The sequence below is a fragment of the Rhinoderma darwinii genome, chromosome 1, assembly GCF_050947455.1.
Source record: "Rhinoderma darwinii isolate aRhiDar2 chromosome 1, aRhiDar2.hap1, whole genome shotgun sequence".
Classification (NCBI taxonomy): domain Eukaryota; kingdom Metazoa; phylum Chordata; class Amphibia; order Anura; family Rhinodermatidae; genus Rhinoderma; species Rhinoderma darwinii.
In genome coordinates this window covers 166,781,833-166,807,075 of record NC_134687.1, presented here as the reverse complement: position 1 = coordinate 166,807,075, position 25,243 = coordinate 166,781,833, and the positions used below count along the sequence as shown (strand labels likewise).

The 25,243-nt window shown below is 42.5% G+C and overlaps 1 protein-coding gene across 1 annotated transcript in view; it reads left to right on the top strand.

The window, feature by feature from the left end:
• The window catches only part of ARSJ (arylsulfatase family member J), a 116,490-nt gene extending 104,367 nt beyond the window's left edge, over positions 1-12,123 (top strand). Inside the window, exon 2 of the mRNA XM_075849742.1 lies at positions 10,556-12,123. Within this exon, the coding sequence (XP_075705857.1) occupies positions 10,556-11,942 (1,387 nt within the window). The 3' untranslated portion in view covers positions 11,943-12,123. The remainder of the gene's footprint in view (positions 1-10,555) is intronic.
• Positions 12,124-25,243: the final 13,120 nt, after the last annotated feature.

The following is a 25,243-nucleotide window of genomic DNA, read 5'->3' as shown; positions in this document are numbered from 1 at the left end:
AATAAAACTTAATATTTTCTCATTTCCACAAGGACTAAAGGAGAAAAAGCACCCCTACATGTGTAAAACAATTTCTCTCGTGTACAGCAATACACCATATGTGGTCATAAATGGTTGTTTGGACATACAGCAGGGCTCAGAAGGGAAGGAGCACCATTTGAATTTTGGAGCTCAAATGTTGCTGGAATGGTTTGTGGAGGCCATGTCGCATTTGCAAAACCCCTGAGGGGCCAAGACACTGGAAACCCTCACAAATGACCCCATTTGGGGAACTACACCCCTCCGTGAGCATTTTGACCCCACAGATTAATGCAGAAATTATTGGAAATAGGGCGTGAAAATGAAAATCTAAATTTTTTTCCAATAAAATGTAGGCTTAACAAATTTTTTTTAAATTACCACAAGAACTAAAAGAAAAAGCCCCACAACATTTGTAAAGCAATTTCTCCCGAGTATGGCAATACCCCTTATGCAGTCATAAACTGCTGTTTGGACAGACAATAGGGCCCAGAAGGGAAGGAGGGCCATTTGGCTTTTGGAATGGTTTCTGGGCGGCATGCCGCATTTGCTGAGCCCATGTAATACTAGTACAGTGAAAACACCCCAAAGGTGATTCCATTTGGGAAACTACACTCCTGAGGAATCATCTAAGGGTATAGTGAGAATTTTGACCCTAAAAGGTTTTTTGCTGAATTAGACCTTATTCACGCGACAGGGTTTCCCGGCCGTTCATAAAACGTCCGTCACACGGCCGCAGTGGGAACAATAGACCCCTAATGGAGATATTCACACGACCGATTTTTTGACGGCCCGGGAAACCATATATGGACACAGTGACGTCAGGCACTTCTGAAGCGGAATCCCCGACCCTGTGGCCGGTGTCTCAAATCCAGGAGAAGTCCCTGACTTCACTGTCCATATATGGACTGTGAAGTCAGGGACTTCTCCTGGAACGGTGGCGCTATCTACAGACAGGTAAGGGGGGGTGCCATCTATGGGTGGGGTGCTGTATAGAACTACCTACGGGGGGCTGTGCGGCAGTATATACAGAGGGAAGTGTGTGGCAAAAAATGTACAAATGAAATTCATCCGATTTTAAAACGGACAGGGAAAAAAACCAAATGCAGAACGGGTCAAAATCGGCCGTAAAAAATTGCAACACGGCCCGGAATATCATCGGAACGGATGCAAAACGGCAGTTTTTATCGGCCAACACTCGGACCCTGTCGTGTGAATAGAGACTTCATTAGAACGAAGATGTGAAAATGAAAAATGTTATTTTTTTCAAATAATATGTTGTTTGTCTATTCACAAGGAATAGCGCCCCCCCCCCCCCCCAACATTTGTAAAGCAATGTCTCCCAAGTATGGTAATATCCCATATGTGGTTATATACGGATGTTTGGACATATGGGAGTGGTATTTTATTTTTGGAGCGTAGATTTTGCTGGAATGGTTTGTGGACGCCATGTCACATTTGAAAAACCCCATATGTACCAATTAAAAAAAAAAGAAGAAGTGACCCGATTTTAGAAACCCTAAGGGCATTTATCAAGGGGCGAAGTGAGCATTTAGACCCCACAGGTGTTTTTCAGAAATAAAGGGGTTATCCGGGGGACCAAAAATTGAATTGCAATAATATATTTATGTGAAACTAAGTAACTTACGAATATACTTTAATTAAAAATTCTGTGCTAAATGGCGCAGTTCAAACCTCTTGAATTATTCAGGAAGTGCTGGAGCTTTCTAAAAGTGATGACGCTCCGACACGGCCCCACATGACTGAGATCTTGCTTCATGTGCTGTTCGTGAACATGACCGCAAGGGGCTGTCACATTGCCTGTTGCTTGAGTCCCGAGCAGAGCATCAACTAGCGCTTTGCTCGGGACTCCAGCATTGCTCCCGACGTCCATATTTGGTCAATTCAAGGGTTTCCTATCACTGGAATCCCCGAGCAGAGCATCAGCTTATGCTCTGCAAGAGCTCAGTCACGTGGGGCCATGTTGGAGCGTCATCACTATTAGAAAAGCTCCAGCACATCCTGAATAATTCATGAGGCACCATTTAGCACAGAATTTTTTATTAAAGTATATTAGCAAGTTACTTAGCTTCACATAAATATATTATTGCAATGCAATTTTTGGTCCCCAGATAACCCCTTTAATACGCAGTGGATGATGCAAAGTGAAAATTGTAATTTTTCCACCGATATGCCATTTCACCACTCAATAGGTTGTGGCCAACTTTTACCACTGGAGAATCTTACCCAATAAATTGTTAAGCAGGTTCCCCTGGGTATGACAATGCCATACATGTGGACGAACTGCTGTTTGGCCACACAGTAGGGCTTAGAAGGGAAGGACCGCCATTTGGAGTGTGGATTTTGCTTGGTAGTAGTTTTGTTTGGAATTTTACTGGCATTTCAGTTTATAATGTGAGGGCATATGTAATCTGTGCGGAGTACATCAGGGCATAATAAGAGGGTATAATAATGGGGCAAATAAAACTATTCATAGATGTGTGGTACGCTGTGAAGCAATCAGTTAAGCGCAGGGCAGTGTCGCACTGATAAATGGTGTAGTTTCATATCCCCCTTTTGTAACACTCTGCACCTTTTGGGAAATTTTCCTGGGAAAGTGTTGCCCTGGTATAATACAAACGCCCACGCTTCCAGCAGGTGTCCCTTCCTAAATACTAGGGTCCCGAAACTGAAGCAATGTTCCACTCCAGCCTGCACATCGGGATGTTTTTTCATCACCGCATTACTAGTGCCATAACTTTTTTATTTTTCAGTTAATGGTGCTGTGTGAGAGCTTGTTTTTTTGGAAGACAGGCTGTAGATTTTATTGGTACCATTTTAGGACACATACGACTTTTTGATCACTTTTTATTACATTTTTTGGAAGAGGAAATAACCAAAAACAAGCAATTCTAGAATCGTTTGTTTTTTTTGTTTTTTTGAGGCATTCACTTTTAGTATTTTTTCATGTATTACAGCTTTCGCACAATAAAATCAATCACTTAAAAAATAAATAATTTGTTATCGGTGTCGCCATATTTTAAGACCCATAACTTTTTCATTTTTGTGTGGACAAAGCTGTGTCGGGGATTTTTATTTTTTTTGCTGGACGTGCTGTCATTTTTATTGGTACTATTTTGTTGTTAACGTGACTTTTGATCACTTTATTCCGTTTTTTGGGAGGAGATGGGACCTATAAACAGCGATTCTGGCGGTGCTTTTCATTTATTTTTATTTTTTTACACCATTCACCATGCAGGATAAATTACATAATAGTTTTAACGCTTGGGACATTACGAACGCGGCAATACCAATTATGTATATAATTTTTTTTTCCAATAATAAAAAACTTATTACAGGTAAAAAAAAAAAAAAGTTATTTTGGATTTTAGAACTTGAAACTTTGATTTCTTTACAACATTTTTATTAACTTTTTTAAACTTTGTTTGTCCCACTAGAGGACTTAAAGGCCTGAAGCCCTGATCGCTATTCTAATACACTGCACTACATACACTACCGTTCAAAAGTTTAGGGTCACAGTTTTTTTCAATGAAGATAACATTAAATTAATCAGAAATACACTCTATACATTGTTAATGTGCTAAATGACTATTCTAGCTTCAAACGTCTGGTTTTTAATGCAATATCTACATAGGTGTATAGAGGCCCATTTCCAGCAACCATCACTCCAATGTTCTAATGGTACATTGTGTTTGCTAACTGTGTTAGAAGGCTAATGGATGATTAGAAAACACTTGAAAACCCTTGTGCAATTATGTTAGCACCGCTGTAAACAGTTTTGCTGTTTAGAGGAGCTACAAAACTGACCTTCCTTTGAGCTAGTTGAGAATCTGGAGCATTACATTTGTGGGTTCGATTAAACTCTCAAAATGGCTAGAAAAAGAGAGCTTTCATGTGAAACTCGACAGTCTATTCTTGTTCTTAGAAATGAAGGCTATTCCATGCGAGAAATTGCCAAGAAACTGGAGATTTCCTACAACGGTGTGCACTACTCCCTTCAGAGGACAGCACAAACAGGCTCTAACCAGAGTAGAAAGAGAAGTGTGAGGCCCCACTGCACAACTGAGCAACAAGACAAGTACATTAGATTCTTCAGTTTGAGAAATAGACGCCTTACAGGTCCTCAACTGGCAGCTTCATTAAATAGTACCTGAAAAACGCCAGTGTCAACGTCTACAGTGAAGAGGCGACTCCGGGATGCTGGCCTTCAGGGCAGAGTGGCAAAGAAAAAGCCATATCCGAGACGGGCTAATAAGAGGAAAATATCAATATGGGCAAATGCACACAGACATTGGACAGAGGAAGATTGGAAAAAAAAGTGTTATGGACAGACGAATCGAAGTTTGAGATGTTTGGATCACACAGAAGAACATTTGTGAGACGCAGAACAACTGAAAAGATGCTGGAAGAGTGCCTGACACCATCTGTCAAGCATGGTGAAGGTAATGTGATGGTCTGGGGTTGCTTTGGTGCTGGTAAAGTGGGAGATTTGTACAAGGTAAAAGGGATTTTGAATAAGGAAGGCTATCACTCCATTTTGCAACGCCATGCCATACCCTGTGGACAGCGCTTGATTGAAGCCAATTTCATCCTACAACAGGACAATGACCCAAAGCACACCTCCAAATTATGCAAGAACTATTTAGGGAAGAAGCAGGCAGCTGGTATTCTATCTGTAATGGAGTGGCCAGCGCAGTCACCAGATCTCAACCCCATAGAGCTGTTGTCGGAGCAGCTTGACCGTATGGTACGCAAGAAGTGCCCATCAAGCCAATCCAACTTGTGGGAGGGGCTTCTGGAAGCATGGGGTGAAATTTCTCCCGATTACCTCAGCAAATTAACAGCTAGACTGCCAAAGGTCTGCAATGCTGTAATTGCTGCAAATGGAGCATTCTTTGACGAAAGCAAAGTTTGAAGGAGAAAATTATTATTTAAAATAAAAATCATTATTTCTAACCTTGTCAATGTCTTGACTATATTTTCTAGTCATTTTGCAACTCATTTGATAAATATAAGTGTGAGTTTTCATGGAGAACACAAAATTGTCTGGGTGACCCCAAACTTTTGAACGGTAGTGTGTGTGTATATATATATATATATATATATATATATATATACACAGTGTGTACGTACATATCTAGGTGGCATTATTTATGTTGCAAAGCAATACTGGGTCGTGAGAGTTTCTACAGTTACGGCCACCCAAAACTGGAATGTTTATATACAATACTGAAAAAATCAGCAAACGACACTTGGTTATACAAATGATAATAAAGGTCTTGATTGCTCCATTGTTGATAGCATTACTAGTCTGTAATGTTTCCGCTGTGGGAAATGACTAATAATTGCTGCCTAATTGTCCAGAAAATTAGGAGTTTTATATTTTTCATCCAAAACATAAAAGCGATTAAGATCTTATTTTCAGCGTATAGTTTGCCAAGTTCTTAGTGACATTTTAAAAAAAAATGGGCATGAAAAGTAAAGGGACCAGTAATTGTTTTTTTTTCTCATACTTAAATTTTATGTTTAACTTTAAACATAATTTTATTTCTAGAATACAGAATTATAACTTTGTAAATACATTGCATTATTTGTCTTTTACTGATCCTGAGTTACAGCCTGTATTACTGTATATCCAGAGCAGTATTCACAATTGTCTGTCAACAAGCTTGTCGACTGTTTCCAATAATAACCAGCAGATCTGTAAATGCAGATCTGGAACATAATGCAGACCTGTAACTCAGGAATTACTGCAAGAATGGAGAAACACAAGACTACTAAATCAGAATACACACAGGGTTTCTGTAACCATGTGAATATAGGTCTGCATAGTAGCTATATACACAAAATGGTAGTATTATTTTAATCAAGAATATTTTCAACATAATACAAACCTGTAACTCAGGATCAATGCAAGAATGGAGAAAGACTACTGAATTAGAATATGCACAGGGTTTCTGTAACCATGGAAAAACACAAAATGGTAGTATATTTTTAATCCAGACTATTTGCAAAATTTAAAAAAAAATGTTCAAAAATGCACATTTAATAGATAAAATTCCACAAATGGTATCCTTTTAGTTGATAAAATACATGAAGCTACCACTAAGACAATAGTTCTATGGCAGCTGTATAAATCTATCCTCCTGGTAGTGGCATCTGCAGGCAGCCAGAATTTTATACTTTAACTCTATAGTTCAACAAGGGAAACAGGAGATTTAGTATGAGATTGAAAAATTCATTTTTGGTACTATTCTTCTAGACTTTTCTTTTCAACTTAAAAATGCACAAAATCACTTTAATAGCCGAAAAAAAAATTATAAAAAAGTTTAGCCATTTACCCAAAACATTCAGAAAATAACTAAAAATGGTCCAGTCATTAAGGGGGTTATGTCGGGACCGAAAAGTATTAGCAGTGCACTCACTGCAGTATGTGAGTACACTCGCTAATATACATCGGTCCACCGTCACGCTGATTATGAGATTTTAATAGATTTTTACAGCTCTGGCGGATGACGGAAGTCTAGTGGCACAGTCTTCCTACATGTGACCGGCCCCGCTGTACTCTATGTAATCGCTGTAGCAGTAGTACAGCGATTACATAGGGACCGGAATGTATATTAGCGAGTGTACTCACATACTGCAGTGAGTACACTGCTAATACTTTTCGGTCCACACATAATCCCTTTAAGGCCTAAAATAATTTCAATATCAAGGGGATAAAGCCCCTGTTTGGTGCAATTGGCAATAATAATGGTTAATCATTAACGCATAATGGTACATAACTGAGCCTTGAAGATTGTGGCTGAAAATATTTATGAAAGGCTTCTTGCCACACGCTTTTATCAGAGTAGATTGTTCAATGTTAAATACCTTTGTGACAAAGAAGACAAACATATTATAGGTACACGTATGATACCTTTATTGGCTAAGGGTATGTGCACACACACTAATTACGTCCGTAATTGACGGACGTATTTCGGCCGCAAGTCCCGGACCGAACACAGTGCAAGGAGCCGGGCTCCTAGCATCATACTTATGTACGATGCTAGAAGTCCCTGCCTCGCTGCAGGACAACTGTCCCGTACTGTAAACATGATTATACTACGGGACAGTTGTCCTGCAGCAAGGCAGGGACTCCTAGCGTCGTACATAAGTATGATGCTAGGAGTCCGGCTCCTTGCACTGTGTTCGGTCCGGGACTTGCGGCCGAAATACGTCCGTCAATTACGGACGTAATTAGTGTGTGTGCACATACCCTAACAAGAAAAATTATGTTTGCAAGCTTTCAGAGCACACAGACTCCTTCTTCAGGCAGGTTTACAAATGTATGACTTAGAAAAGAGCACAACACTGATGTTACACAGACAATTTGTACATGAGGTTCTACATCATAAAGGCTCTGTACACCTTTGAAGGGCAATTATTTATTTATTTATTTTTTATAAAAATGTTAGTCAGTGTGAATTGTGGAACTTTCTAAATAGTTTTTATTAAAAAATAAATTTTACTTTGTGGGATTTAGCTTCTCTGTATTCTCTATTCATAACTTAGATGTGATAGATTACAGTTGGATCCTGCATGTCAGATTCAGACAGGACCCGCTGACACTGAACCCATCAGGTCCGTGGGACTGACGGATTCAGGTCATAGAGAACGATACAGCTGCTCTGTATAGAGAATACAGAGAAGCTGTATGTCAAATAGTAAAACGTATTTTTAATAAAAAACGGTTTACATAGCCTTTAAGATAAACCCGGGGCAAAAAAAACTGAGGTTATAGGGGTAATGAGTTAGGAGTTAAGGGATCTGGAGTCAGTCTGTTGGGGAGTGTGACGTGTGTCTATGTAGTGGCTCATAAATCCAGGTGTTAGGCCTCATGCACACGAACTTATTTTTTTCCTCCCGTAAATACTGGCGTAAATACGGGTCCTTGGTCACACGTATTTGACCCGTATTGCACCAGTATTTACGGACCCGTGCCCGTAAATACGGGTCCGGTGTCACCAGTATTCCACCCGTATTTACAGGCGCGTTTTCGCTGCAAAATTGCACTGCACTAATCGGCAGCCCTTCTCTCTATCAGTGCAGGATAGAGAGAAGGGCCAGCCCTTTCCGTAGTAAAAGTAAAAGAAATTCATACTTACCTGGCCGTTGACTTGGTGACGCGTCCCTCTTTCGACATCCAGCCCGACCTCCCTGGATGACCAGTCCATGTGACCGCTGCAGCCTGTGATTTGCAGCAGCGGTCACATGGGCTGAAACGTCATCCCGGGAGGCCGGACTGGAGGAAGAAGCAGGGAGTTCTGGGTAAGTATTTTTTTTACACGTCGATCTATATTGTGATTGGTAGTAACTGTCCAGGGTGCAGAAAGAGTTACTGCCGATCATTTAACTCTTTCAGCACCCTGAACAGTGACTATCCCCTGACGTCGCCTAGCAACGCTCCCGTAATTACGGGTGCAGACACGTAGTCACCCGTAATTACGGGAGCCCCATAGACTTCTATGGGCCTGCCCGTGCCGTTATTACGGCCTGAAATAGGACATGTTCTGTATTTTTCAACGGCAGGGGCACTTTCCCGTAAGCATACGGGAAGGTACCCGTGGCCAATAGAAGTCTATGGGCCCGTAATTACGGGCGTTTTTACGTTCGTGTGCATGGGGCCTTAGATTGAGACCTTGTGTCAGTGACTAGAATGTTATCATCAGCTTAAATTCACAATTTTTTCTTTTTGTCGTTCTTAAATTGACCCTTCAGTATTAGGACTTTTAAATCTGCCATACTGTGGTCTGGTCCAGAGAAGTGTTTTCCCACGGGTCTATTCAGCTGCTGTTTTATTGCATGACTATAGATTTATTCTGGATTGTAGCTTTTATTTTATTTCTCTAATGTAGATTTATTTACTGATGCACCTTGTACATTACATTAGGGGATGTACATGAGAACGTGCAGTGATTTTATAGTTCTGCTGCGTGTTTGGTATGTGGATGGTGTTTGATGACAAGATGTTGGTATGGGTCTTGCATTTTCTACTGTTGCAAGAAAAAGTGTCAGGGCACTTCTGACCAGGAGATTCCTTAGGTTTGGCAGCTGTTTGTATGCAAGGAGAGGTAAATCTGGGAATATTTCCTTTAGGTTATTGGCTTTGTGAAATACGGGTTAGAGATCAACAGTGATTTTCTTCAAGATGTTCATTTGGTGGTCGTATATGACCACTAGGTGCACCCTGCTGTTGTCGTTCTTTTTGTAGTAGATAAAAGTAGTTACCCAATGTCAAAAAGGTCCAGTTAATTTATTAACTTAAATGTTTATAGACAAGAGGAAGGTAAGTGAATATGTGAAGGGAGTGAAATACAAGGTGCATGGTTTTTATTCATATTTATTCATGTCCATATTTTCTTTTAAATTAGTTTATGGGAAGAATAAAATTATGAGTCTAACCTTTATGGAATGATTTGAAATATACAGTATGAAATATATGTTTACCTAACCCTAAAGTTATACATACAGAGATACATACAGAGGTGATGTTTGGGTCACATGAAAAGGCAACAATAATAATATGCAATATGTTGGTAAAATATAATAACCATGTTACCAGTTTGATTCTTTCAATATTTACACATATTTGATTGTTTTTCTGCGAGAGGTCAATCTTGAGGGTCTGAATTCTTCCTAGATGTGTAGGCCCTTGAGATGTTTAAACCATATGACCTCTTACCACCCGAAAGATAAAAGGTCAACACATGTGGAACAGTAGATAAAGTACCAAGACCATATGCTTTTGAGTTTATGGGTTTGATGACTGAGAACACTGTTAGCAAAATGACTCCCAGCTGTGGAAATGAATTGTTTCCTGTGGGATTTTAAGAACAAACATGTCTAAGACTTTTTGAACTCCTGTTATAGACCTCCAGGTCCCTTTCATTTTAAGAGTGTCTTGTATATAAGGTACAGCAGCTAGAGGGCAAAAAAAGAGCAAAGTGCTTCATTGGATAGTACCACTGGACAAAGTGAGGATATATGTGGGATACACAAGGTTCTCAGAAAAGCATTAGTAGCATGTAGAATAATCCATACAGGGTGCTGCGTCCACCAGTTAACCAGCTGTTGTAGTCTACTGGATCTACTCTTGGTGTGAATGAGCGCAAAGACACAAGTAAAATAACTGCTCGGGCTAGTGCTACCCACATGCTCGTTCCAGTAGCTATTTTACTTCTCTTTTCACACTTGTATTTAGGGTGGCAAGGGACGTATCATTCAAAGGACTACTGTAGATAAAAAAATATATAAATAAATAACATTCATATAGATTTTTTAGATATAGACCAATATTTTTATTTACAGATAGATAGATAGATAGATAGATAGATAGATAGATAGATAGATAGATAGATAGATAGATAGATAGATAGATAGATAGATAGATAGATAGATAGATAGATAGGCTATTCTATGTAATGTAATATATTATAATATAAATGTAACATTATAAAATGTCTCTTTCTTTTAGGTACCAGATACACACAGGTCTTCAGCACTCTATAATACGACCATCCCAGCCAAACTGTTTGCCACTGAACAATTTGACATTACCACAGAAACTAAAGAGCATTGGCTATGCGACACACATGGTTGGAAAATGGCACCTAGGATTTTATCGCAAGGAATGCATGCCAACACACAGAGGGTTTGATTCTTTCTTCGGATCACTTTTGGGAAGTGGTGATTACTATAACCATTATAAATGTGACAGCCCTGGAACATGTGGATATGACTTGTATGAAAATGATAATGCAGCATGGGATCATGACCGTGGTGTTTATTCTACACAGATGTACACTCAAAGAGTGCAAAACATTTTGGCCAGCCACAATTCCAAGAAGCCTATATTCCTTTATATTGCTTACCAAGCAGTGCACTCTCCTTTACAAGCTCCTGGAAATTATTTAGAAAATTATAAGTCAATTACAAATGTTGACAGGCGGAGATATGCCGCTATGCTGTCATGCTTAGATGAAGCAGTTAACAACATTACCATCGCGTTACAGAAATATGGCTTTTATGAAAATAGTGTCATTATTTATTCCTCAGACAATGGTGGACAACCAATGGCAGGAGGTAACAACTGGCCTCTCCGGGGAAGCAAAGGTACATATTGGGAAGGTGGTATACGTGCAGTTGGCTTTGTTCATAGCCCATATTTAAAAGTCAAGGGCTACATCTGTAATGAACTAATCCACATAACAGACTGGTTTCCAACAATTGTTACTTTGGCTGGTGGTGAAATAGAGGAGGACATGAAACTAGATGGCTATGACATATGGGAAACAATAAGTGAAGGAAAACGTTCTCCAAGAGTCGACATTCTACATAATATAGATCCTATGTATACTAAGGCAAGAAATGGATCCTGGACTGCCGGTTTTGGCATTTGGAATACTGCTATTCAATCTGCAATTAGAGTAAACCAGTGGAAACTGCTTACAGGAAACCCTGGGTATGGAGATTGGGTGCCTCCTCAAAGTTTTAGCAACATTGGACTTAGTCGCTGGCACAATGAGCGGGTGTCTCTCACAAATGGAAAATCTTTGTGGCTTTTTAACATAACAGCCGACCCATATGAAAGAGTTGATTTGTCTAAAAGGTACCCAGATGTTGTAAAGCAGCTGCTTAGGAAACTTGCACAGTTTAACAAATCTGCAGTCCCAGTGAGATATCCTCCAAAGGATCCAAGAAGCAATCCTAAACTAAATGGAGGAGTGTGGGGTCCTTGGTACAAGGAAAGTAAAAAACAGAAAAACTCGAGCAAGAAATCTAAGAAAAATAAGGACAAGAAGAACACTAGCCATCGGAAACAACAGTATTCTGGTTGTCTTCCATCCCTGAACAATTCTTAAAAGCAGGAGTTATCACAAGAAAATTTCTGGTGTACTAAAGCAGACAGTAATTATAATGTGTTATGGACCATGTACACTGGCAGTGCCGTGTTATATTATGTAGCAACATTGTACTATATACAGTTGTATGTTCCATTGTTGCTGGTGTATTTGTTCCATGTGCAATACACCATTACTGAGATTTTTAAGATGTATTGTCGTCTTGCTTTATAGACAAGGATTGGTTGGTGAAAGACTGTTGTATGAATCCTGAAGCTACACAAGTGAACCAAAATTAAAGAGGCTCTCTCACCACATTATAAGTGGCCTATCTCCTACATAAGGAGATGGGCGCTATAATGTAGGTGACAGCAGTGCTTTTTATTTAAAAAAAAACAATCAATTTTTACCACTTTATTAGTGATTTTAGATTTATGCTAATTAGTTTCTTAATGCTCAAGTGGGCGTATTTTTACTTTAGACCAAGTGGGCGTTGTACAGAGAAGTGTATGACGCTGACCAATCAGCGTCATGCACTCCTCTCCATTCATTTACTCAGCGCATAGGGATCCTGCTAGATCCTTATGTGCTGTCTTATACTAACACATTAACAATACAAGTGTTTAGACAGTGAATAGACATTCCACGGTATGTCTATTCACAATCTCTGCACTTCGTTACTGTTTCTATGGTAGTTACATCAGAGGAAGCGTGATCTCGTTGTAACCTGTCATTTACAGCGAGATCTCGCGAGATCACGCTTCCTCTGCTGTAACTACCACAGACAGAGTAACGAAGTGCAGAGATTGTGAATAGACATCCCGTGGAATGTCTATTCACTGTCTAAACACTTGTATTGTTAATGTGTTAGTATAAGACAGCACATAAGGATCTAGCAGGATCCCTATGCGCTGAGTAAATGAATGGAGAGGAGTGCATGACGCTGATTGGTCAGCGTCATACACTCCTCTGTACAACGCCCACTTGGTCTAAAGTAAAAATACGCCCACTTGGGCATTAAGCAACTCATTAGCATAAATCTAAAATCACTAATAAAGTGGTAAAAATAGATATTTTTTTTAAAAATAAAAAGCACTGCTGTCACCTACATTATAGCGCCGATCTCCTTATGTAGGAGATAGGGCACTTATAATGTGGTGACAGAGCCTCTTTAAGCCCTCTATACATATTCAATATACTAATGTGATCAATGTTATAAATTAACAATGAGAAGTTATGAGGTTTTCATGAAAACAGAAACTAATCCCGGAGTCCTACAATTAATCTAAAAAGTCAAGGCATTTCATAACACATTTTCCTATCATGTCTGATGATGTTTCTATTGCTGAGATTTATAACATATGAATTATTTTTAGCTAAAGGAACATCATTCAAGATTAGAAATGAGTAAAAACCGGCATTTCTTTGATAGTTACTGCACTGTATAAGATAATGGAGGAAGAAATGCATTCATACAGATCACCATTGCATACTCCATTGTTTTGTATGAGGGAACTACAGCTTGATAATAGGAAAGATGCCCATATTATTTCTTCCTTATTTTCTTCTATATTATTACTTAAAATATATTCCCTTTTAAATTTCATAATAGAAAAGTAATATGATGCTACTAAATTTTAACATTTGCAAATTTTATTTGCAAAGGCTCCTTCTTATCTCAAAACTCCTACAAAGGTGTTGACCACCAAGAAGCTCAACTCCCTTTAGTTGGCGTACCACCATTAATAGATTTAATAGACACTAGAGCAAGGTGTCGCTGTCTTTTAGATTTTTAATCTTTTCAGAGATAGACCTTTCCAGTATATGATCACTTCTGTCAAAACTGCCTTCCCAGCCGCACATGATTAACAACTCGAGACGCCTCACAATTTGAGAAGCACTATGCTAGAGTACTTAAAGGGGCTCTGTTTGGTCCATTTTTCTACCCTATCAAGGGGCAGCATAGCGTAGAGGGGAAGATGCTGAGCTTGAAGATATATTGTTTTCTATCATTTGAAGCAGTTTTCATGTAAAAAGATATTTACATGATGACAGGACTACAGAAAGCCTGTAAGTCCGTTTTTCTCTGCCCACACAGAGTGATTAATAGCTTTTTCTGGATGAGTTTCTTTACAATAAGACCTGTCAATCATTGTGTGGACGGGGACTAAGCAGGACTCACAGGCTTTTTCTATGAGTTCTGGCAGCATTTGAACAGTTTTTTTACATCAAAATACTGAATCAAATTATATAAATTACATAAAGCTCTGCATCTCCCACTCTATCCTATGCTACCCTCAGGCGGGATTCACACGACCGGGTCGTTCCCGAGCCCGAGTGTCGGCCGGTAAAATCGGCCATTTTGCCCGGTTGGTTTGCATTAAGTTTTGCATCCGTACCGGGCCGGGCAGATCCGGACAGGGACATCAGCGGCAACTCCTGAAGGGGAATCCCCATGTGTTCGGGGATTCCGCTTCAGGAGTTTCCCCTGATGTCACTGCCCAGATATGGACAGAGACATCAAGCGCTCTGTCCAGGAGCGGAATCCCCGAAAACACGGGGATTCCGCTCCTTCAAGGAGCTAAAGTGCGGCTAGCACATAGCAGAGCGGGGAGATACCTCCCCGCTCTGCTATAGTGGCGTCGCTACAGTAGTAGCAGCCGCAGCAGCAGCAGCTGCAAGCGGCGCCATCGAAGGTGTCGCCGGGCCAGGGTGCTTTTAAAACAAGCAGGGGAAGGGAGCCAGTGCAGCGCTCCCTTCCGCCTGCTGTACACCCCGGCCCTGCCACACAGTGTACAGCGATGCCATTCGTCAGAATGGCATCAACTAATCCTCCTCACATGCACTCTGCGCTGTGAGGAGGAGGAGATAGAGCGCAAGCGCCGGAAAACCCGGCCATCACTCGGGACACATCCCGGTGATGGCCGTGTATTACCCGGCCCCATAGACTTCTATGCAGCCGAGCATGTCCTATTTTTTGACGGCCGGTTTACCCGGCCGTCAAAAAATCGGTCGTGTGAATAGCCCCATTACGGGTCTATTATTCCTAATGCAGCCGGGTGCCGGCCGATTTATGAACGGCCGGCACCCGGCCGGGAAACCCTGCCGTGTGAATGAGGCATTAGATAGGTATGCATAGACCTGATAGATGGACTTTAAAAAAAATCTTGCACAAAGTCAAAGAAAAATAACCTGTTGAATAGTAGTTGAATAAATAGTATGTAAATTAATAATGAAATGTTTTTTACTTACAGGATTCACTGTTCTCATGGATACAAATAGCTATGAAATATTTTTGGTAAAATAAACCTTTAATTGTAGTTGTATTATATAAAGTGCACAATTTTTTGTATTATTGTACAGTTATATTAGTATTTGTGAGAATCACATTAATTTTCATGTCAACAAAAAGTGCTTGCCACCATTAAAAAATATTGTAGTATAAAATGTGGGTTTCTCTTGAAAATCTTATCAGAATTCGAAACAACAGAACAAAACAAATGTAGGAATACAACATTTATATTAACACTATAGAATTATGGATTTGGGATGGAAAGATCTGCTTCACTATAAAGCATAACTACAAAAAATTGTTCACAAAAACGAAATAACATACTATGTACAGTATATTAATTTAGTCTTTACACTGTTTTTGAAAAATATTGTTTTTATTGGCGCATTTTTGGAGATATATGTTTAAAAATAGACTGGCTAGCCAACAGTGCCTTAACATTTGCACTTTACTTAAAATGATAGATTAAGTTGACTATTTTAGAGTTTACATGTAGATATAATCTACAGGGTGGGCCATTTATATGGATACACCTAAATAAAATGGGAATGGTTGGTGATATTAACTTCCTGTTTGTGGCACATTAGTATATGGGAAGGGGGAAAATTTCAAGCTGGGTGTTGACCATGGCGGCCATTTTGAAGTTGGCCATTTTGTATCCAACTTTAGTTTTTTCAATGGGAAGAGGGTCATGTGACACATCAAACTTATCGAGAATTTCACAAGAAAAACAATGGTGTGCTTGGTTTTAATGTTACTTTATTCTTTCATGAGTTATTTACAAGTTTCTGATCACTTATAAAATGTGTTCAAAGTGCTGCCCATCGTGTTGGATTGTCAATGCAACCCTCTTCTCCCACTCTTCACACACTGATAGCAACACCGCAGAAGAAATGCTAGCACAGGCTTCCAGTATCCGTAGTTTCAGTTGCTGCACATCTCGTATCTTCACAGCATCGACAATTGCCTTCAGATGACCCCAAAGATAAAAGTCTAAGGGGGTCAGATTGGGAAACCTAGGGGGCCATTCAACTGGCCCATGACGACCAATCCACTTTCCAGGAAACTGTTCATCTAGGAATGCTCGGACCTGACACCCATAATGACATAAATAACTCATGAAAGAATAAAGTAACATTAAAACCAAGCACACCATTGTTTTTCTTGTGAAATTCTCGATAAGTTTGATGTGTCACATGACACTCTTCCCATTGAAAAAACTAAAGTTGGATACAAAATGGCCGACTTCAAAATGGCCACCATGGTCAACACCCAGCTTGAAAAGTTTCCCCCCTCCCATATACTAATATGCCACAAACAGGAAGTTAATATCACCAACTATTCCCATTTTATTTAGGTGTATCCATATAAATGGCCCACCCTGTACATTAAAAGTTTAGTAACATTGTTGTACTTAACTTATAACCCTTGTATTATAAACCATTCTCGTTTATAGCTGCATTCACTATCTGAGCTCCAGTCTCCCAACTTTCCACTCGAGTTTCCTGTTGATTTGCGTTCTTGGATGTGTAATCCTTGCAGTATAAAAAAGAAATGCAGTGTAGCAGAGAACGTTGTTTTAGGCCACTTTTACATAGCAGTATTTTGGTCAGTATTTTGTAAGCCACAATCAGGAGTGGGTCTAAAACATGGATGAGGTGCACATCTTTCTACACTTTTTCCCTGTGTAGGTTCCACTCCTGGTTATTGCTTACAAATACTGATGCAAAATACTGACCGGAATATTGCCATGGAAGTGGCCTTAAAGAAGCTCTGTCACCACATTATAAGTGCCCTGTCTCCTATATAAGGATATGGGCGCTGTAATGTAGGTGACAGCAATGCTTTTTATTTAAAAAACCGATCTTTTTTCACAATGTTAAGAGCGATTTTAGTTTATGCTAATGAGCTTTCTTAATGCCCAAGTGGGCGTACTTTTACTTTCGACCAAGTGGGCGTTGTACAGAGGAGTGCATGACGCTGACCAATCGGCATCATGCACTCTTCTCCATTCATTTACACTGCACTAGCGATATAGATATATCGCTATGTGCAGCCTCATACACAAGCCCTAACATTACTACAGTGTCCTGATAATGAATACACATGAAATCCAGCCTGGACGTCATGTGTACTCAGAATCCTGACACTTCTGAATCTTTTCTGTGAGATTCCAGCAACGGATACGAAATCTCGCGAGATTACGAGGTAAACGAGATTTCGTATCCGTTGCTGTAAATCTCACAGAAAAGATTCAGAAGTGTCAGGATTCTGAGTACACATGACGTCCAGGCTGGATGGTCATGTGTATTCATTATCAGGACACTGTAGTAATGTTAGGGCTTGTGTATGAGGCTGCACATAGTGATATAACTATATCGCTAGTGCAGTGTAAATGAATAGAGAGGAGTGCATGATGCCGATTGGTCAGCGTCATGCACTCCTCTGTACAACGCCCACTTGGTCGAAAGTAAAAGTATGCCCACTTGGGCATTAAAAAAGCTCATTAGCATAAACCAAAATCGCTCCTAACGTTGTGAAAAAAGATCGTTTTTTTTAAATAAAAAGCATTACTGTCACCTACATTACAGCGCCCATCTCCTTATGTAGGAGATAGGGCACTTATAATGTGGTGACAGAGTCTCTTTAAGAGATCTGTCTGTGGGCAGACTGTCGACTGTTTCCAATGGCAACCTGCAGAATTGTGAATGTACAATAGCTGTAGGATATAATAAAGGCTGCAACTTAGGATCACTGTAAGATAAATAATTAAAAGCATTTGAAAAGTGACTCAACTTTTTATAAGAGAATATCTAAATATAAACTGTAAATGTTTATCAAACTTAAACAAATTTATCACAAAAATAAAGTGTAACAAAAGTACAATTTATACTGTAAATTACACAATTCGATCATATAGTCATTTTACAAATATTTCTGTTATCAGATAATTTATGTTCTACTATGCTTACATAAAATTGAATGTAGGCCAAAAATGTATTTTTTTTATACATCAGTTACAGCCAATCCTGATAGAAAATGATTAAGGCCTCATGCACACGACCGTAGCCATGTGCACGGCCGTGATTCTCGGGTCGGCCGGCCACGGAGTGTCAGCCGCGAGCCGCCCGCAAATTGCGTGATGTGCACATTGCCACGGCCATTATTTTCAATGAGCCCGGACCGCAGAACACGGCCGTAATAAGGCTTACCAGTTCTTTCTGCGGTCCCTGCTCCGGGGCCAGGCATGGACCGTGGAAACCACGGTCGTGTGCATGGCCCCCTTAGGAATGAATGGGGCCGCAATTCTCCCGTGGATTTTCGGGGGAATTGCGGCCGTAAAAGCACGTTCGTGTGCATGGGGCCTAAGAAGGAGTAAGATGTATTTTATAACTTTGATAAAACAGCCAACATATTATTGCTCCTCCGTATAATGTCCAATAAAACATTTATGTACTTTAAAGTTTACCATACAGAACCACTATATTGTTAGGGAAAAACAGAGACCACCACGATCTTCTAGTATCACAACCAGGCAGATGAGCAGCTAAAGAGCAGTTGTAAGGGTCTCACCAAACATAATTGTCATCTTGTTGTTTCCCTGATAGGAAGAAAGGACATTGGGGTTACCCACAGCTACTCCTACATTTTAAAGGTTTTAAACGGAGTTAGACTGTTATACCACTTAACAGCCACTAAAACTACACACAAACATGTATAACAATATATCCAAGGGGAGAAACCTGGACCGCACAACCACTTGCTATACTTGATCTATTGCGGCTCAGCAAAATAAAATGTACAAACATGAGGTTATTAGTAAACATTTTGCTCAAACAGTATAAGCTCACTTGCCACTTCACGGCAACCTCTTTCAAGTGAGTCCCTACTCTACCAAGCGTAGTATCCCATGGCAAAAACTGCCGCTGCAACACAGCATCTGCAGAGGGAGCAAACGAGGAGACCAACAGCACGTACCCACACTGATACAGCACCACAGCAACAAACGATTACCACACAGTACCACAAAAAAAATGAACAGATGGAAAAAGCTCACCTTTCCTTGTAGCCTCATGGGCCAACTGAGAACAATTAGGCTGTGTTCACACAGAGTTTTTTACATGCGGAAAATCTGCCTCAAAATTCAGTTTGGAAGTTTAAGGCAGATTTTCCTCTGCCCGCACGCCATTGAGCGCCGCTGGCATAAAACGCCGCGAAATTCGCTTTCTCTGCCTTCCATTGATATCAATGGGAGGCATTTTTGGCCGTTTTTTGGCGAGTTTTGCAGCGCGGTTTCCGCGTCAAAAAACTCCTCAAAAAACTCTGTGTGAATCCAGCCTTAGGTAGGAAAACATCTATAACAAGAAGCCACATAAGGTATAGATTGGAGAATGGGAGGCAACTCTATCTGTTGAGATTGCTATTGCATAAACCTTGTATTTCCACTGTATTTGATATATAAATGTCCCGATAAAGTGAGGAATACGTTTTAAGTTCACCTATTGCTGTAAGTGGATCAAAGTACCCATGCTCATCTTTCATCTCAGAGAACCATAACGACCAGGCTTGATTTGTTAAGTGCATTTAGAAAATTAACGCTAAAACTTGGTTGGTTGCTGTGGGAAACAAGACAGGCTGAATGCATTAGGTAAATTTGTATTTAACAGAATATTCCCTATTGCTTGTAAAGCACCAACATATTCCAACATATTGCATTCTATTTTCGTGTCATTACTCACATCAGTCCTTGCCACTAATGGGACTCATAATCTAATTTCCATATCTCTCACACACACACATATGCCCCAAGGCCAACTTAATAAAAAAAAAAAGCTATGTTTTATAGTAACAACGAAGCAATGTATGTTTTTCAATTGTGGAAGGAAAATGGAATACCGCGAGGAAACCCACATAAGCATTAGGAGAACATACAAACTTTATGTAGGTGATCCACATTTTCTGCAGGTATATATAGTACTATATGGTGCCCATTTAAATGATTGGGGAACTATGTAATACATGGTTATGCCAAGCTCTATCAGAAGTCAATATACCGTAATAGGTCATATACATAGGACGACCCCTTGAAAAGGGTTTTTCAACGAGAAACACTGGATAGGTGATAAATATTAGATCAGTGAGAGCCCAAACACTTGGTACCCACTGATCAGTAGGTTTACATGACTGCAGTGAGGAGTAGTTTGTCTGGAGCAGCAGTCGACCATGCGTGCTGTGGCTCCATACATAATGTCATGAAGGGTCTGTAAACCCACTGAGCCGTACCGCCGCGGCGGTAAGGCAGCTGGCCAACAATGAGCAGGTGATAGTCTATAGTTCTTATAGGTACCTGTGGCAGCTCAGACAGGGGCAGGGCAGGCTCGGCTTGGACTAAGTAGCAGGCGGACGTCAGGCGATGTGAAGAAGGTCAGACGTGGATGCAGCACGACACGACTTCGGCACCGCTCCGTCCTAAACCAGGAAAGTATGGATTGCTGGGAACAGGAACTGGAAACAAGTATAGGTTCAGGGACAGGGACTGGAACAGGGACTGGGACTGGATCAGGAAACAACTAGGAGGCCATCACATAGACAAACTTAGGGAACACAACAACGCTCAGGTATAGAACTAGGGGGCTGGACCCCTCTTATAGTCCAGGGTACTCACGGGTCAAAGTTCGTCCGGGATCCGGCAGAGGTGAGTGGATGCGAGCGCTGGCGTCTCATGGAAGGAGTTGGGAATCCTGAGAGTAGGAGGCAGCCAAAGCTTGTAGGCGACAGGGTTGATCTGCTGCAGATCCTTGAATGGTCCGAGGAACCTGGGGGCAAATTTACATGACGGCTCCCTCAGTCGGATATTCCTGGACGACAGCCAGACCTTAGTGCCAGGAAGAAACCGAGGAGGCTCTCTTCTCCTTGTGTCAGCCTTCCATCTCATGCGGGCCACTGCCATTAGGATGGAGGATCGAGTCTGCTGCCAGATCTTCAAAAAGCCTCTAAACGTGGAGTCAGCTGCGGGTACCTCGGAAGTATTAGGCAACGGAAGAGGAATTCGTGGGTGCTGGCCGTAGACAATGCAGAACGGTGTATTCCTAGTAGACTCACTGGTGTGATTATTGTAGGAGAACTCCGCCCATGGGAGCAGCTGCACCCAGTCATCATTCTGCTTGGAGATGAAGTGTCGTAGGTAGTTCTCCAAAATCTGGTTGATCCTCTCGACCTGACCATTAGACTGAGGATGGTAGGCAGAAGAAAAGTCCAACTTCAGGCCAAAAAGTCCGCAGAGGACTCTCCAGAACCTCGAAGTAAACTGAACCCCCCGATCAGACACAATATGCTGCGGCAAGCCGTGCAGGCGCAAGATGTGTTGGATAAATAACTTGGCCAACTGAGGAGCAGAAGCAAGGCCGGTCAGAGGGACGAAGTGGGCCATCTTCGAAAATCGGTCCACCACCACCCAGATAGCACTGCATCCAGCAGAGAGAGGCAGGTCCGGGATAAAGTCCATCGCTATATGCTGCCAGGGAACATTGGGCACAGGCAATGGCTGGAGCAGGCCAGCAGGTCTGGAGTGGGTGGCCTTGTTGGCTGCACATACAGCACAGGAAGAAACGAAGTCCACAATATCCTTGGGCAGCGTGGGCCACCAGAAATGATGAGCAATCAAATCCCGGGTTTTACGTAACCCCGCGTGACCTGCCAGTCTAGAGGAGTGACCCCAGCGGAGGATTCTTCCACGATCAGCCAGGCGCACAAAAGTCCTCCCTGGAGGAATGTCCCCAATTTGCAGGGGATTGACCGAGACAATGGAAGATGGATCGATAATGTTCTGTGGACTCTCAATGGTGTCTTCTGTCTCGAAAGACCTGGACAAGGCATCGGCCCTCACATTCTTGTCGGCTGGGCGATAATGAAGCTCAAACTGGAACCTTGCAAAGAACAGTGACCACCTGGCCTGACGAGGGATCAGCCGTTGGGCTGTCTGGAGGTAGGTCAGATTCTTGTGGTCAAGATCGGATGAGCTGCACCCTGTAGTAGATGTCTCCACTCCTCCAGAGCCAATTTGATGGCCAGTAACTCCCGATCCCCAATCGAGTAGTTACGTTCTGCGGAAGAGAAGAGCTTGGAAAAGTATCCACATACCCTTGACTTGCCCTTGGGACCTCTCTGGAACAGGAGTGCACCAGCACCGACAGAGGATGCGTCCACCTCCAACGAGAACTGCAGAGAGACATCTGGATGATGGAGGATAGAGACTGACGTGAAGGCACTCTTCAGGCTATTGAATGCGAACTCTGCCTCAGGAGTCCACACCTTGGCGTTCATACCTTTCTTAGTAAGGTTAGAGATGGGAGAAGTTAGTGAGGAGAAGTTCGGAATAAACTGTCTGTAAAAATTAGCAAATCCCAAAAAGCGCTGTATGGACCTCAAGCCTTGAGGGCGTGGCCACTCCAGGACAGACTTTACCTTCTCAGGGTCCATCTCGAGACCTCGATTCGAGACAATGTAGCCCAGGAAGGGTAGAGCATCCTTGTCAAATACGCACTTCTCCAGCTTGGCGTACAGACGATTCTCCCTTAACCGTAGCAGAACTTGACGGACATGTCTCTGGTGCTGATAGGATCTGGGGAGAAAATCAAGATGTCATCAAGGTAGACTACTACACAAACATAGAGGAGGTCACAGAAAATGTCATTCACAAACTCCTGGAAAACCGTGGGAGCATTACACAGGCCGAAGGGGATACTCATAGTGTCCATCACGGGTGTTAAATTCCGTCTTCCATTCATCACCCTGGCGAATTCGGACTAGGTTGTAAGCCCCACGCAGGTCTAGTTTAGAAAAAAAATTTGCACCACGTATACGATCAAATAGTTTGGAGATCAGTGGCAACGGATATTTATTCTTCACCATGATCTGGTTGAGACCACGGTAGTCGATGCAAGGATGAAGAGAGCCATCACTCTTTTTGACGAAGAAGAATCCGGCTCCTGCCGGGGAGGAAGACTTTCGTATGAAGCCCCTTTCTAAGTTCTCGTTCACATAGGAGGACATGGACAGAGTCTCTGGCAAGGAGAGAGGGTACACCCTACCACGGGGGACGGATGCACCAGGGATCAGTTCAATAGGGCAGTCATATGCCCGATGTGGGGGCAATGTCTCCGCCTCCCTCTTGCTGAAGACGTCCGAAAAGGCAGCATAATGACCCGGCAATCCTGCCAATGTCCGAGGCAGAGAAAGCTGAGCTGAACGAATCCACACCAGGCATCGACCTTGACACTCAGGGCCCCACTGGAGAACCTCTCCAGAATTCCAGTCCAGAACTGGGGCATGCAGTCGGAGCCAAGGCAGACCCAGCAGCACGGGGTTAACAGCTTTGGGCAGGACATAGAACGACAGGGCAGGACATAGAACGACAGAAGTTCGGAGTGAAGGGCTCCCACTTGGAGACTCAGCGCCTTGGTCACGGCTAGAACTGGGTCTGGCAGGGGTAGTCCATTTACTGAAGCAACTGTCAACGGGCTCTCCAGAGGGGTGGTGGGCAATTGCAGAAGGTCCACCAGATCTCTGCCGATGAAGTTAGCAGCGGATCCAGAGTCCAGATATGCAGAGACCTAATGCGTTCTGTCACCGGACACTATGGTCACGGGTATGGACAATTTAGACGGAATCCATCTTTACCCAAGGTCGTCACTCCAAGCATCCCTAGGTTTTGGGATCTTTGGGGGCACAGGCGCACAAGATGGCCATTGAGGCCGCAATAAAGACAGAGTCCAGATGTGCGTGTTATGGCAGGAAGAAGGGGAAGGGGATAAGTGAGCCCTAATCTACCCACCGCCCTGTCCCTGCCTACTTGCAACGACCCGCCCTAGGCGACGGGGTACAACTGGGCGGCGGTCCCTACGCTGACTAAGTGCAAGGGAATACAAACAGGGAACAAGCAAGGGAAAGGGCAGTAGCCCACGGAACACCGTGAGGAAAACAGAGTGGTCAACGAGCCAGTCAGAATCAGGATGTCACGAAGTATACGAACGCAGAGCAAGGAGCAGGAAGCAAGCCGGGGTCAGAGCGAAGCAGGATAAGCGGAAGCTGTAGCAAGGCTGAAGCAAGGCAGTAGCAGGCTGGAGCAAGGCTGTAGCAGGGCCAGGAAACCAGGAAGAATCACAAGCAATGAGGAAGAGAAAACGGCAGGTATAAATGGACAGGGGGTGGAGCTAACTCCGACTGACCAGGCCGCGATAGGTTCTCCCACTCCTGAGCCTGCCACCCTGATTGGTGGGAGCCAGAGTCAGTCTAAGAGGTTCGGCCTCAGGTGTCGATTGATTAATCCTGGGAGTATCCACAGACGTAGTGCCTGGCAGATCCTTTACAGTACCCCCCCTTTTATGAGGGGCCACCGGACCCTTACTAGGAGGACCTGGTTTAGTGGGGAAGAGAAGGTGGAACCTCCTGACCAATACCCCAGCGTGAACATCTCGAGCAGGTACCCAAGTCCTCTCCTCCGGCCCGTATCCTCTCCAATGGACCAGGTACTGGAGGGAGCCCTGGATCATCCTACTGTCCACAATCTTGGCCACCTCGAATTCCACCCCCTCAGGGGTGAGAATGGGGACAGGAGGTTTCCTCGAGGGGGACCAGGACGGGGAGCAGCGTTTAAGGAGGGAGGCATGAAAGACGTCGTGTATGCGAAAGGATGGGGGCAGCTCCAGACGGAAGGATACAGGGTTGAGGACTTCAATGACCTTATAAGGCCCAATAAATCGGGGAGCAAACTTCCTGGACGGGACCTTAAGGCGCAAGTTCCTAGACGACAACCACACCAGATCCCCGACGACAAACCGGGGGTTAGCAGAACGTCTTCTATCAGCCTGAATTTTTTGTACGCTCTGGGACGCCTCTAGGTTCTTCTGAACCTGGGCCCAGACTGTGCACAGTTCCCGATGAACGACCTCTACCTCGGGATTATTGGAACTACCAGGAGAAACGGAGGAGAACCGTGGATTAAACCCGAAATTACAGAAAAACGGGGAGA